Below are 16107 nucleotides of genomic sequence, written 5' to 3'. Positions count from 1 at the left end.
GAAGTTAGAGCAGTAACAATTATCTAATCAAACAAGGACACAGTCATCAATGCATAGAACCAAAAGAGCTCAGCAAACACCAAGCAGGCCAAATACAAAGATGAGGTGTATGAGACCTAATGAGGAAAGACATAAAAAAAGAAGTTTCCTTATGAATAAAAGCATTTACAAAACTTTCATACATTTGGATATATTTTAGTATTTGAGGCTTTTACTTTATATAATAATAATTCACTTGTATAATACACACTTCCATAGTTTTTAGAGGAGAGGGAAAAATAAAGCAAATTAAATAAATTACAGGCTTTAACTGTGAAGAAAAAAACTGGCTGATTAACTTCAGCTCCAACTAAAGATTAGGAGCACCACTCACAGGTAACAATTGCTATTTTTAAGCTTTGCTAACCAAAGGCAGAGTCTAATAATCTTTTCTATGCAACTGATACTACTCTAATTTTATTAAATCAATAATTTAAACAACAGGATATATCACAAAGCTGGTTTGAACAACAGATATGTAACCATAATGAAATTCTAAAGTAAAAGTGTATCCCAGAAAAGGTATCATATGTAGTCCATTCAATCTGTCTTATTTTCATGATAAATCAAGCACCTTGCTTTAAAAATTTTAGGACAGAAAAAGCAATACTATGATTAAAGAAAAAAAAACCTTTTTAAAAATGTTAAAGTAACATGTGAAAATGTGAATTCAATTATTTTACATTACTTTTAATAGGTAAAATAATTAATATTTTACCAGAACAGACTAAAATGAAATTTTAGCATTAAGTTGCCATAGAGATGTTTTTATTTGACTCATCTCTTAACTCCAAATAGTACTACTTTATAAAACACTTGTGTTTATCGTATAAAAATCCTTTTTGTGGGGAGGGGATGAAGTGAAGGATGGATACTGGTGGGTGGTAAAGGATTAGGAAAAACACAATGATAGGGAGTTGACCTGAAATTTATATTTTAAAAAAAGATAAGAAGAGATAGGCACTGAAGTTAAAGTAGTTCTCCCCAGCCATTCTTTCCCTTGGAATAAGTTCCAGTGCTTTATATCTATAAACTCTACTGAAGAGGCCCTGGCTGGTGTGGCTCAGTGGATTGAGTGCCAGCCTGTGAATCAAAGTGCCACTGGTTCAATTGCCAGTCAGGGCACATGCCTGGGTTGCAGGCCAGGTCCCCAGTTGGGGATATATGAGAGGCAACCACACACTAATGCTTCTCTCCCTCTCTTTCTCCGCCCCCCCTCTAAAAATAAACAAAATCTTAAAAAAACAACACCCTCTACTAAAGAGTTTTTGTGATAGCAGTCTTTTCCCAATTCAAAAAGAAATTTAGGTCAGTGGGCAGTATTTTCTCAATTTTAAGTTATTCCTCCTTATTTCTGCTACTTACCAAAACTGGTTCTAATCTCTAGGCTAGCATTAAATGTATCAATATAGCAGCACATAACAGCACAATGCCCAAAATGCCAAGGCTTCTAGTTATGTGCCTGATGACTTCCTTTTCTGAAGTAACCTGTGTAATTCAGATCACTCTAAGTCTAGTTGCTCCAAAAGAACATCAGGAGGGTACTGAGATACAGCAAGACCTAATCTGTCAAATCCACAAAAGGAAAACACCTTCAGAGCTTCAATTATTTCTAGATCCATGAAAGGGATAGTTAAATTTTACTGAATCATTTGAAAATAAGATATAGACACCATGAGACTTCATCTATAAATATTTCAGCATGTAAATACTTCTCCACAACCACAACACTCAAGAAAAGTATACTAATTCTCTAATTTAATCATGTAATAACATTCCATATTCAAATTTCCTCAACTGCCTCTAAAAATGCCCTTTACAACCTAGTGGTTCAACTACTGTGATTCATGAACTCAAACTCACTCTCTGGATTAAGAAAAAGCCCAAGCCCACTGGTGAGTTTGAAAATCGATCACTCCTTGAAGACTAACTATGACATTCTTCATAGCCACAAATCCTGTTAGCTTTATTTTCTGAAATTTGTATTAATGCCACAGCAGGTTTCTCCTCACAGTTCAAATACAAAATTAAAATACCAAAGACATAGCTTCACTGACAAAAAGAACTGTTTAAAACAAGATGAACTTATAAAAAGTGTTACTTAACCCAGAGACTCCATGAGTCCAACCTATAGTTTTAGAAATCCTCTGTGTTCTGGGGTGTTTACAACCACCTACTACCACAACTAAGGCAAAAATAAAAAAGTCTCCCGCCTGGACTGCCCGTGTCATACCAGAGTCTGGCTGAAATACCACATTCACATGGGCAAGTTACTTTATTTGCTGTTTTACTTCCCTTCTCTGTAGAACAGGTGTGACATGGCACCTAAATCACAGTGGCTGTCTTAAAGACTGAATGAGATAATATATGTGGGTGTGCACTTATGCACACAAGCACCTAAAGATATACGTATGTACCTAAAACACACGAAAAAATACCCAATAACTGATGTTATTATTGTTATTAGAATGCTAGGCACATAAGTTTAAAACGTCTCATTTTCTTCAGCCCACCACATATATTCACTATATATTAACAATCAATTAAAAACATTGGGCCCTGGCTGGTGTAGCTCAGTGGATTGAGCGAAGGCCTGTGAACCAAAGGATCATGGTTCGATTCCCAGTCAGGGCACATGCCTGGGTTGCAGGCCAGTTCCCAGCGGGGGATGCATGAGGGGCAACCATACATTGATATTTCTCTCCCTCTATCCTTCCTTTCCCCTCTAAAGATAAATAAATAAAATCTTAAAAAAAAAAAAAACCATTGGACAAAACTATAATCCAGACACTTAGAAAGCTGCAAGGTCCTTCACCACTTCAATCAAAATAATATCCCTGTTCTGCAATTTATTATATGTAAAACTTTAAGAAGATAGGGACAACTTTTCTATGATTTACCAGTTTCTAGGGAAGAAAACTTGTTCCCACAGGAAAACTTTAAAACAAACGTCTCCTTCAGAAAAGCAGTAACTCTCCCAGTACACCAGGGATTCCTCCACAGGTCACAGATCAGGGATGACGATTAGAAAAGCAGAAATCAGTGATCATATCCAAACCTCCAAAATAGTTCATATATATGCATATGTACATTTATACATGTAAATGTACACACGCACACACACACAGATACAATTTAACTGACCTTAGGAGAAAATACACACATATTTTGACAGTGGGCAGTAATGAACTACATACCTTGGATTAAATTTTGCTTCTTCCATCATTTTTTTGAAATCTTCCTTGGCTTGCATAATTTTGTTTTTCTTTTCCCTGCGTTCTTCCTCCGCCCTGGTCTTTACATACTGATCAAATACCTGTCACAAAAATAAACCGATTTGACAAGTCAAGTCATTCATATAGGTAATTTAACTACCAAATTATGGAATGTATAAAAAATAGTAACTCGGCCCTGGCTGGTGTAGCTCAGTGGATTGAGCGCGGGCCTGCAAACCAGAGGATCACGGTTCGATTCCCAGCCAGGGCACATGCCTGGGTTGCAGGCCGGTTCCCTGCAGGCCAACTCCCAGCAGGGGACACATGAAAGGCAACCATACATTGATATTTCTCTACCTCTCTCCTTCCTCTCTGAAGATAAATAAATAAAATCTTAAAAAAAAAATTGTAACTCATTATCTCTGCCCAATCTATAATAAGAAAAATATAGGTAACTCCATTATATGCAGATTATCTATAGCAAGTCTCACTTTAAAGCTCCAGTTGATAGTATTATAAAATCATACTACCTTCTGCTTAGGCTTCCAGAATAGAAAAAAAGTTAAAAGCCTCTTTAATTTTTATTTTTCCTGATTACATATTGCATACATGTTTATTTTAAAAATTTCAAGCAATTTAGAAATGTCTAAGAGAAATCACAATCCTATCAAATCCCATGTAGAAAAAACATTAACAGTATGGAATCTATATTTAACTTTATTTCTCTGCTTCTAAGACATAATTTTCACCAAAATAACCATGCTTTACATGTATTTTTCTCCACTTAATTTTTTTTAATTTGAAAAAATTTTTTAAAGATTTTATTTATCTATCTTTAGAGGGGAAGGGAAGGAGAGAAGGAGAGAAATATCAATTTATGGTTGCCTCTCATGCATCCCTTGCTGGAAACTGGCCTGCAACCCAGGCATGTGCCCTGACTGGGAATCGAACCATGGTCCTTCAGTTTACAGGCCTGCGCTCAATCCACTGAGCTATACCAGCCAGGGCCATAATTTTTTATTTATTGAGCGGAAAGGGGAGTAGGGGGAAAAGACAGACAGTCTTGGTTCTTTGTTATACCCATCTGTACATTCATTGGTTGATTCTTGTATGTGCCCTGACCAGGGATCAAACCAGCCACCTAGGCATATCGGGATGACACTGACCAAATCAGTTACCCAACCGTGGTTTCACACTTAATAATTCATAGTCAAAGATAACTGAATATACACATCTATTTCCTGCCTTCTACATACACTAATAAAATGACGGTACAGGAATTTTTTTTTAAAGTTATAACAAGAACAAGGAAACGCAAAGAGAAACAGTAACTCTGGAAGATGAAAAGCAGATGGACAAGTGGTAAAGGATTTGGCAGACATGAGAAAGCTGACCCTAAACCAGCAGTGAAGAAAACAAAGGAATTAACAAAAAAAAAATTGTTTCTCTTAAAGACCAAGAATTTATAAAGTATCTACCCACTTTTATTAAAAATCACTGGGTAATTGCTCTAAAAAAAATTTAAAAAAGGAAGAGAGGGAGGGAGGGAACGCTCTTATTTTTTAAAGAACTCTGAACAGCTCAGGGACTGGTGGCATGCACAGAGGTGAGAACGGGGGAACTGCTACAATAAGGCTATTTAGGAAGCAGTTCAATCACTAGATCCCCTTCGCCAAGTTTATGTACCTGGGGGCATTGCCACTCCTGAACTTCATCAGTAAAAGGCAAGTAAGTATTTATTCTCTAGAGCAAGTGTTGGCAAATCATGGTCTGCTGGCCCACACTGGCCTGCTGCCTGTTTTTATACAGACCAAGAATAGCTTCGACATTTTTAAGGGGCTGCTGGATAGAGAAATAGAAAATTTCATGATATATGAAACCCAAATTTCAGTATGCATAAAGCTTTATGTGAACATGGTCATGTTCATTCTTTTAAATACATCTATGAGTACAGTTACACAATTGTAAAAGAGATCACAGGAGGAACATGAATTAGGAATGAAGCATACAAAACTGAGAACATAGGAAACTAAGGAAACATTTACATATTCAATACATATTAGGACACAGCTCCCTAGCTTATAACCAAAGCAGTAAGAATTGTCACTCCAGCCACATGACCAGAAGTTCTTATCCAGAATCTGACCAGCCTAAAAATTACTTGTTCCAGGGGATCCTTAACAAACCCTAGAGCAGGAATTCTCAACCTCGACATTTTTGACATTTTGGGTGGGATAGTGTTTAGCAGCACCCCTTCTGCTACCATAACCAACTGCCCCTGGCTGAGAACGACTAATCTACAATAAAGCCCCAATCATAAAAACACAACTAGAAGGTAAGATTTAGCACTTCAGTGCTTCACTCCTAATCTTGAGTGGTCAGGGTCAATACATCTTCTAAGGCAACTCTCCATCTTGAAAAAATAGAGACCAAAACAGAAAAACCCTGGTGGAAACTAAGACTATATAGGAAAATGAAAAGTTTTCAACAGAAATTCAGGTTCGGGACGGGATCATCATAGATAATGAATTTTTTTTAAAGATTTTATTTATTTATTTATCTTTAGAGGGGAAAGGAGAGAGGGAGAGAAACATCAATGTATGGTTGCCTTTCATGCATCCCCTGCTGGGAGTTGGCCTGCAGGGAACTGGCCTGCAACCCAGGCATGTGCCCTGACTGGGAACTGAACCGCGATCCTCGGTTCGCAGGCCTGTGCTCAATCCACTGAGCTACCCCAGTCAGGGCAGATAATGAAATTTTTAAAAAATAAGGCAAAAAATCATAAGCTATCTCATAGAAGATAGTGAAACCATAAAACAAGAACTCAACAAACAACTCCTAGAAACTAAAACATGACAGAATTAGAAAATCTAATTGAAGGGTTAGACAATAAAGGTGAAAAATCATCCACAAGGTTCAAACAATATGCAGAGGTAGGAAAAAAAATGGTAAGAAGCTTTGAGGACCAGCCCAGAAGGGCAAAATCTGTCCCAGAATGAAAAAAATAAAAGAAGTAAATCAAAAAAGTAATGCAAGAAAATCTCCCAAAATTGAGAGATTGTGTTTCCACATTCAAAGAGCCAGCATATGTGCAGTACAATAGGCCTTTCACCAAGGTACATAATCACCATGAAACTTCAGAACACTAAGGACTAAGGAAAGATCCTACAGGCTTAATAAACAGGTACACGCGCGCACACACACACGCACACACACACACATTCCCCACCCCCACCCCCCCCCGCCCTGGTCAAAGCACCACCAAAACCAGATGCAGAACAGTGGCTTCAAAACCCTGAAGGAAGACATTTTCAACCCAGTCAAGCAATTTCAAATTAGGATACAATAAACACGTTTTTAAGTATGTAAAGCCTCAACTATTTATTTCTTATGCATGTTCTCTCAAGAAGCTACCATAGGACTGAAACACATCAAAAGGGAGTAAACCAAGAAAGAAAAGACTTACGATGTAGGGAACAGGTAAACTCTTTCATATCCTCTTAAAAAACAAACCCAGAGAGATGAAGGAAATTTCCCAAGATAATGGTAAAATACTGTCATCCTCAAAAATGAGAGCTGTGTATCTGGTGCAGAGGGAAACCAGTCCAGACTAAAGTAAGTCGGAAGACTTTGGAACATCTTCAGGAAGATAAAACTGGAGCAAAACTCTTAATATTTCTCCTAACATATCTTAAAGAATTATTTGGTTCTCTAAATATGTACATGTGTATATCTTTGGAAAAGACAAAAAAATGTTTTCTTTAAAATACAGTCGGCACCTTTCCAGGTCAGTCTAAGTGTACCCACGTATCTTGAACAGCTTTACAGAAATGTCTGTAATTATCTCACCAGTCCCCTGCCAAGCACACAAGTCATTTTCAATATCTTCTAAATATAGCACTGCAGGAAATCATGAAGTATTTGCATGCTGATGGGAGAGGGAGAACTGTTTCCAATTTCTCCTTTCTCAGTATATACTTTCCCACTTATAAAAAAGTATTAAAAAGTTTCTCTTGAGAAACTGGAGAAAACCTCACATCTCACACCAATGTTAGGAATCATTCTTTGAGAAGAATATCGCATAGAAAATCAGTTCTGTTACACCTCCAAGTTCCTCCTAATTATTTGTTCATTCTTCCCAAAACACTTGGCTTTATGTTCTCTATTTAAAGCAGTTATCTTCTTATAACATTAACTTACGAACAAGATGTTATAAAAGTTTTAAAAATAATTCCTAGTTCAGTTCACTTTAGGATACACATACTAAAGAGCTATATACTGGCCCTGGCTGGTGTAGCTCAGTGGATTGAGCGCGGGCCTGCGAACCAAAGGATAGCGGCTCGATTCCCAGTCAGGGCACATGCCTGGGTTGCAGGCCAGTTCCCAGGAGGGGACACATGAGAGGCAACCATACATTAATATTTCTATCCCTCTCTCCTTCCCTTCCCCTCTAAAGATAAATAAATAAAATCTTTTAAAAAAAGAGCTATATACTGTTTAATCCTTCAAGGAATGCAGCCCCTGGGGTGCTGGTAATATTCCATTTTTTCCTTTTTCTTAAAGCCACTTTACTGAAGTGTAACTGACCTACAAAAACCTATACATATTTAACTTGATGAGTTTGGAAGTAAATACACATCTGTGAAACCATCACCACAAGCTGTGACATAAACATTCTCATCACCTCCAAAAGGTTCCTCCTGCCCTTTTTATTGTGTTTGATAAGAACACTTAATATATTAAGATCCATGCTCTCAGCAAAATTTTTAGTATACAGAACATTATTGTCAACTATAGGCAATATGCTGTACAGATCTCTAGAACTTAGTCATCTTGTATGACTGTTTTTATTTCCTGAGCCTGGTAATTAATTACATAGTATGCTCACTTTGTGAAATTACCCTCATGATTTTCCAACTTTTCTATATGTATATTTTTCTTCACAATACAAGTTTATAAAATATGGGTGTCACACTGTGATACAAGAAAAAATATATAGATTTCGTCTGTGTGAGCTCCTGACCAGTGCTCCTAAAAAGTCTTATAATTTCCTAAGTGATCTGGTTTTGGTCCTGTTCCTGAAATAAAGGAGAAAAAATAGTCCTTCATTATTCATAAGGAGCCCCTTTCCACCGCAGCAAAGTTAATGTCAATGAAGTGATTTTGGGAAAGCCTTTAGATAACCACAGGACAGGGGCTGGTAGTGACCATGTAATCAGAGGGATGGAACCTTCAGTCCACTCTCAACTTGTAGGAAGCAGGGAGGGTCTAGAGATTGAACTTAATCAACAATGGCCATTGATGTAATCAATTATGCCTATGTAATGAAGCCTCCATTAAAGTCCTAACCAACGGCATAAAGAGCACTCCTGACCTCCTGATAATGAACATATCCACGTGCTGGGAGCAGGGTATGTCTCAACTCCACAAAGACAGACCTTGTCCTTTGTATCTCATCATCTGCCGTTCATCTTGTATCCTTATCATATCCTTTATTGTAAAATAACCCAATAAACAAAAGGAAACATTTCCCTGAGTTCTCATAGCAAATCAACCAACTAAAGAGAGGGTCATGGAAGCCCCGGAAACACAACTGAGTTAAACAGAAGTGTGGGTAAGTTGGGGACCTACGATTTGTGACTAGTGTCTGAAATGGGTTCACTCTTAAAAGGACTGAGCCTCTAATCTGTGAGGCCTGATGCCTACTTTTGGTAACCTGTCAGAAATTAATTTAGGGCAGGACACCCAGCTAGTGTTTGGAGAATTGGTTGGTATGGTAAAAAATGTACACACTGTTGTCTGAGTATTCAGTGTATAGAGGAACAGTCTTCCCTTTTCAACAGATCTCCATTATTTAATTTCCACACCAATGTAATTCAATTTATAATTTGATACCGAGTAGGTAAACAATGGCCTAGATGAACAGTTGACAATCATGAGTAATTACTAGTATATTGGTAATGTATTACCATACTGCCACACTCTCAATCTTAAAGAGCTCTGAATAATGTATACTATATGAAAACACTTATTTTAATTTTTGAAATGTTAGCATAACTTCTCCCTAAATCAGAGCTTAACATCCTGCATGGAAATGGCCTGGTTATTTTGAAAAATGCCACATATTTTAATCTGTCTTAACAAATAAAAACATTTCTGATCCCTTAAGTAACCTTTTATCAAAAACTATAAGAAAAACCAGAAGTTAAAATTTATGGCAACAATTATATAAAACACATCTTTTATTATGTGTGGGCATTTATATATATTCTACAGATAACTAAAAAGACCGAAAGAGATGTAGTTTTACATTGAGGTATCTTAAATGCAAATTCAGTTTTTCAAAATCAAAGCACAAATTTCACATATGTACTTATCATGTGCAAATACATAACCTTGTACTCAATTGTCTTCTCCTTGATTTTATACTCCCAAAAGAATACTTCACAAAACATTGACAAATGTATGTATTAAACCCAAATGTTAACTTCTCCTTTCTCTCACTTCTTACACTCAAATTATACAGCAACAAAAAACTTCTACTTGAAAGGCATGATAACCTTTGAGTAGAGTTTTTATTTAAAATAGAGCAATGCTTAACACTGTTTTTAAGTGTAACTCTAGTAAGGAGGTAACACTATCAGCTTATAAAATGTTTCCAAACCTGCCCTGGCTGGTGTGACTCAGTGGGTTGAGCACAGGCCTGCAAAACACAAGGTCCTGAGAACTGAAAGGTCTCTGGTTCAATTCCCGGTCAGGGCACATGCCTGGGTTGCAGGCCAGGTCCCCAGCTGGGATGTACAAGAGGCAACCAATAGATGTTTCTCTCCCTTTCTCCCTCCCTTCCCCTCTCTCTACAAAAAAAATTAAAATCTTCAAAACATTTCCAAATTTCAGAAGGATTTTAGTTCTCAACATTCACTTGTAATTTCACTCAGTCAGAAACTGTAATACTCAGTGCCATAAATATTCTTCAGTGAAATCATAAAAATTTTAAAGTCTTCAATATTTAGGTTAAGCACTGTTCTATGAATTACACTTAGAGCAATGTATAAGACAAAGTTCCTCCCCTCACAAAATTACATTCGACAGAAGGAAAAGACAGATAATTTTAGACAATGAGAACTATGAATGCTATGAAGATAATAAAGAAGGCAAAGAGACAGGTTGACCTGACAGGTGCCTGGATGAAATGATAGACTTGCTGTGCAAACAAGAAAACATTCTAGGCAGAGGGAATAGAAAGTACCAGAATGTGCCTGAGTGCCTTGTGCAAGGCATATCAAGGCCAGTTGGCTAGAATAGATAAATTTAAGAAAAGGGCTTCAAAATGTATGCAGGCATAAGTGTATGCAAAATCTTATAAGCCATATAAAGAGTTTCATTTTATCCTAAACAAAATGGAAGTACTGCACAGATTTTAAGCAAGGGAACATTGCCTAAACTTGTCACTTAAACTTCAAAATCAGTCTAGCCGCTATGTGGAATAAGAACTTGACTATGGAGGAGCAAAACTGGAAGGCAGCAGGTAGATCAACTGGGGGCTCCACAAGTGATGACAGCTGATCATGGTGGCTTGAGTTAGAGTGTTTGTGGAAAACAGTGAAGTGGGTTGGATTTAGAAACGTTTTTAGAGGAAGATTTGCTGACAGACTTGAAACGTACCTTTGGGACAAGTAAGGAATTAAGGTTGATTTACAGGTTTTGATAGGGCCATCGACTCAGGTGAGAATGAGACCATCACACACAAATCAACTGGTTTTTCCTTCTTTAAATACTATGCTTGAAATGCAATGATGAAAAGATATTTGGAAAGTCATGTCTTTCTGTTACTACAAGTACTAAAATATATGTCTGACATAATGTAAATTTCCTCTTTTCATAAAAAGTCTAAATTAGGCCTACATGCAAAATAACACAAACTGTGTACAGAATTATTCCAACCACTAAATTACAAACATGGAAGATGGACGCTACTGTTACCAAATGAAATCTTGTAGCTCAACAGCTCTGTAGCAAGTGACTCAACATACCATTTTTTACAGAGACCAGTGGAGAGGCAAAACAGGTAATTCAATAATTATACAAGTTGGAAGTGTGCAATGCTTTAGAGGAAGAAACAATCACCATGAGATGATATGTGTTAGTGAATCATCATAAGAATAAATGGTAACAAAGCAACTCTAGCTCAGCAGAGACCCTAAAGCATCCATCATTTCTCTAAGTTTATGGTGAAAAGACATTTTAAGAGATGCCACTCAGATATCGGACTTTGTGTACGTACTGTGTGAGAGACATAACATGCCTGAGTCTTTTCTATCCACAACACACACACACATATCAGAAAGGCTATAAACCAATGTTCAATGCTGGTCCTATCTGCTAGGTAGAATTTTAAGTAGTCTTCTTTCCCTTTTTACTCATATATATTTTGCTATTTTTCCATCCCAAATTGGTATCATTTTCAAATAAATAAATGCACTTGAGATGAATTTTGAAACCTTCTTAGATATGATCTCAGTGTGCACAAGGCATCAAAATAAAATGTTCATGAGGCAAGAGCTATGTACACACCCACAAACACGTCCACACACTTCTGCAGCAGAAATGTCCACACAGAGGAAGGATGGCTGTGTTGTAATATATGACTGTGTTTTTTACAGCACCATGTTAGGAAAATGAAAACACAATTTATACTGGCAAGTGATACACATTTCTTACATAATATTATTTTCCTTTTACCTGTTTTCTCTCTTTAGGGTTAAGAAGTAAGTACCGAGGATCAAAAACTATCTTGTGCAACTCCTTCTCCCATGTTGAAAACGCAGACACCTTTAAAATAAAAAATGCATTGCCCTTCATAATTAAGTTGGTTCTAAAAACATAAAGGTCATATAATTTTGCTTGAAATCTATAGGACATCTGCTTTAAAAGAAGACATAATAAAAAACATCCTGAAGTTTCCATCACTAATAAATGACAAGCAGTGGGAGGTGAGCAACAGCAAATTTCCACACTAATTGGCTCTGAACATTTCTATATTGTGTAGAAATAACACATACCTAATTACTCATTAAAATTACCACTACTGTGTGACATTTCAAAAACCAGTACATCAGAAAAAGCCTTGAAGTTTCGTATTTTGATTTTCCATGCTTGCTCCAATCTCATGAACAATGTTGTGATTTAAAATTGAACGATTTTACTTATTCAAATGAGTCTGTGAATATAACCAAAAGAAACCCCTTCTCAATTAAGCTTCATTAATATGATCATAAAGTACCAGTTCTCCTTTAACCAGAAGTCATTCTTAAGATATTAAAGGATCATATATACCTTACCTACTCCAAGTACCCCGTCATTCTGCAATGTTAATATTCGTCTTACATTACTCACCAAAATTTAATGACCCAATAAATGTTAATGTTATTTGTACTTAAAAGGACAGTAAATGGCACTAAGTTAAACATGATAAAATTAGCCAAGAAAAAGGCTGCCTAAAAAGATAAAGTCATTTGATAGGCTTCCCTTACCTCCCCCCCACAGCATGAGCACTAACCTTAGATTTGACCTTTTAGCAAGACATATTTATATTACTTATACAAAACAGAAATATCTCCCCCAAAGATTGTTTTCTGACCCCTCTCTCTAGCAGCATGTCCTTGAACTGCTTCATTCGGGCCTCCAGAGGGACAATGGCCCTTTCTCGGGCAGCTTTAATTTCAGCTTCCATTGCAGCTTCTTTGTCTGAATCAATGTCTTTATTATCGTCTCGCCTATAAAAAATAAAATATAAGGCATCAATTGACAAAATATTAATTAGAAATCTTACTAAAATCTTAAATGGAATATTCAAGACTCACTACTGAGCAGCATATTTTTGGCAAAAACAAATTATATTGAGGGTATCAAATGAACTCTAAGGAATAAGCAACTTTCAGTTTATAATAATAGTTATAAAAAGCTTCTAATGATGTTACAATGGCTACATTGTATGAAAAAATACATACTTTTACTCTCCCTGACACTAGATAGCACAAAATGAACTACCTTACTTTAAAAAAAAAAGACACAAAACTTATTTCACATTGTAGAACTCTATGTGTTAGAATTAAATAGCACAGAATATAATTTTTAGTTCTGAAATGATATAGGAAAAACAGTATTGTCCAAAATGTTTTATATTATAAACACATAAGCTATTTTAAAACTCTAATAAAAAATTGGTATAAGTCTTAGTCATCTAAAATATTTATTTTGGAAGTAAAATTAAAATATCTGCAAATTTGGCCAAGTGGATGGATATGTGCGATATATACCTTACCTACCTGACATTTTTTTTTACTCACTTTCTGGGTGGTAAGTTGAGAGTTAAGTTGAAGAACAGGTCCCAGAGAGCAACATAGGCCCCGGAGTAGTTAGGTGGAATTAGAACTGTTCATCAATGGCTAAAACTACTTCTTGTTCCTCCAAAAATGCACCTCAGGGCTAGGGGCAACCCTGCTGCTGTGTGGTACTCAAGTGAGATTCTGACATCTACACTATGAAGAAGGCCCATTTATGTGAATAATAAAAAAAAATTTCATCCAATAATAGTTTGTGTTTGAGCAGATCCTCCTTCTTAAATATGATCTGCTAAGTATAAAAACAAAAGTGGTTCATATTATTTTCATAAACTTAAGGGAATTAGGAACACAGAACATTAGAAAATTCAAAAGTGAAGTCCAGGAAATTTAAATGAAACTAAGGCCAACTGACAATTATGGTGAGACATAATTAACAATTTAGGGAATAAAAATAAAACTAAAATAAAGAACAGAAGACATAATCCATGACCTGCAGGAACTTAGCGAGATAGTCTGTGACCTAAGATATGCACAAAACAAACAGGTAAAAGCAATTTGCCAAACAATATACCCTCTTATAATAATTAATTTAAGAACTATTTAAGTAGAGTTAAGAGACATCCAAGAAGTATAAATAATAAAAAACAAATAACCTTTATAGAATTATACTAAATAAAAATGTCACAACACAAACTATCAGTATCTATCTCAATAAAATAAATAAAGAAAAACTAAGCCAGGAAAAACAGGCTTTTAGCTTTGTACCTAAATAGAGAAGCTCGGGCAATCCACATAAAGGACTTCTTTGACATTCTCCTGATAAAAGCAGTTAAAAACCTTACAGAGTTGTCTATAAGAACAAACAATTAAAAACAACCTAAAAGTTTAACATTGTAAACATCCAAAATTATGGTACATAAACAGAATGAATTCAGTAATTAAGAAAACAAATTTCTTACTCTAGATTTTTTTTTAAATACAAAATCAGATGATTACAATTAATAAAAATACATTTGGTCAAGAACTAAAAGGTTAACTGGAAAATTGAAAGTAGCTGTGTTACTATGGGTGATTATGAATGACTCTTTTTAATACTTTAATTTCTTTAACATTGTGGCCAATAAAGACATTAAAAAAAATAAACAAACAGCAAAACCCTTGTTAGGGGTTGTCTTACTGGGTTTTTCTTTGCCATAATTTGGCTGCATTCAATCTGTCCTTTGTAGATAAGGACTATGATAAACCAGTCCCTAATGTCTTCAAACCTTCCTTTTTATGCTGCTAAATGATGGTCCCATTCTCCCCACCCTGCTCACCCACAAATACCCTCTATCCCACCCTTCCACCCCCTCATAATTAGTAATATTCACATTTTACCCAACTCTATAGCACTGGCAAAGTTAATGCTTCCACTTAATAGCAGTCTCTTTCCCTCAGAATACTTTCTAAGCTTATGGGTGTTCTCTTCACAAGACAAAATGACCACAGATTTAAGGACTAGGGAAGTGACAAGTATGTAAAAAGAGAGAAGTCTGTGTCTCTACTTAAAAACTATCTGAATTGGAGTCTGTTGGGATCTGTATTAGGGAGAAAACTTTTTTAAAAATCCAGGCCTAATGCATGTCTGAAAATAATTTATCAACTAATTCCTAAAATGTCACTTGGCTTCATAATACATAATTGAATAACCAAATCTTTTGCAAATCTAGCAATAGGAGGGACACCATTTCTACGTTCTAAAGCAAAGCTTTTAAATATCAGGCCCAAGAGAGCAAGCAATCACCACTTCTGTCTTCTAACATCATACACATTACTTGCCCCCAATCACAGCCTCACTATGATCTAATCAACATTTAAAAGCTAAAATCTACCTGAATTACATAAACTTTATTACTTACTTCCTTTTTTTGGCTTTAACAGGTTCATCTTCATTAAGTTCTTCCATTAATTCATGTTCTTCTTTAACTGTAAGATAAATTTTAATTAACCTGTCAGAATAAAAATAAGCAAGCAAACAATTGAAATATTTAGGTGTGAATCCCTCTGCTAACCACTACCAGAACACTTGCTTTAACAGGTACTACAAAAAAGCTGCAATTTACAGTTAGTTCACTTACTTGCACTCATAGAGAACTGCCACTTTTGGATGGACAGCATTGTCGGGGTTGGGTGCCCTGGCAAAGATATTTCAAATATTATAAAGAATAGTGATATTATTACAGTCTTCTTTTAAAAAGTTACTGTTTATATAAAAATCCATCCGACAACATGCAGTCCTCTATGAAACATTAAATAAAGAAATGGTGATTCTATACCTCCTCTATTAAGCCTTCCTTTACATTAAATATTCATTTCATTTTGAAATGATTCTTTGATGCACATATTTATTAAATAGATGGACTGAATATTTGAAAACAGATTCATAAAACTCCCTTGGCATGACTCAATACCACAGTTATAAAGTATTATCAATAGCACAGCTATACAACAGATATTGCTGAAGGGGA

The 16107-nt window shown here is 35.8% G+C and overlaps 1 protein-coding gene and 1 non-coding gene across 6 annotated transcripts in view; both read right to left on the bottom strand.

Annotated features, from left to right (window-relative positions):
• Nucleotides 1–16107, bottom strand: part of TCERG1 (transcription elongation regulator 1) — a 59474-nt gene that overhangs the window by 13054 nt on the left and 30313 nt on the right. For 3 of the 5 annotated variants that reach the window (XR_005066472.1, XM_037045921.1, XM_037045923.1), the window contains 6 exons: nucleotides 15718–15774; nucleotides 15499–15565; nucleotides 14366–14416; nucleotides 12895–13030; nucleotides 11997–12086; nucleotides 3237–3355 (listed from right to left, as the gene is read on the bottom strand). Coding sequence is in view for 4 of the 5 variants with exons in the window: in XM_037045921.1 (XP_036901816.1) it covers nucleotides 3237–3355; nucleotides 11997–12086; nucleotides 12895–13030; nucleotides 14366–14416; nucleotides 15499–15565; nucleotides 15718–15774 (520 nt within the window). In the remaining variant the exon portion in view is untranslated. The remainder of the gene's footprint in view (nucleotides 1–3236; nucleotides 3356–11996; nucleotides 12087–12894; nucleotides 13031–14365; nucleotides 14417–15498; nucleotides 15566–15717; nucleotides 15775–16107) is intronic. The other 2 variants (XM_037045922.1, XM_037045924.1) reach the window with 1 other exon arrangement.
• LOC118986861 (small nucleolar RNA SNORD50) lies at nucleotides 5708–5778 on the bottom strand. The gene has a single exon (XR_005066474.1). It is a non-coding gene; the product is annotated as a small nucleolar RNA SNORD50 (small nucleolar RNA).

This window comes from Sturnira hondurensis, unplaced genomic scaffold, assembly GCF_014824575.4.
Source record: "Sturnira hondurensis isolate 20B ecotype Veracruz unplaced genomic scaffold, ASM1482457v3 Scaffold0004525, whole genome shotgun sequence".
In the NCBI taxonomy this organism is placed as follows: domain Eukaryota; kingdom Metazoa; phylum Chordata; class Mammalia; order Chiroptera; family Phyllostomidae; genus Sturnira; species Sturnira hondurensis.
This window is presented reverse-complemented; position numbering and strand designations above follow the sequence as displayed.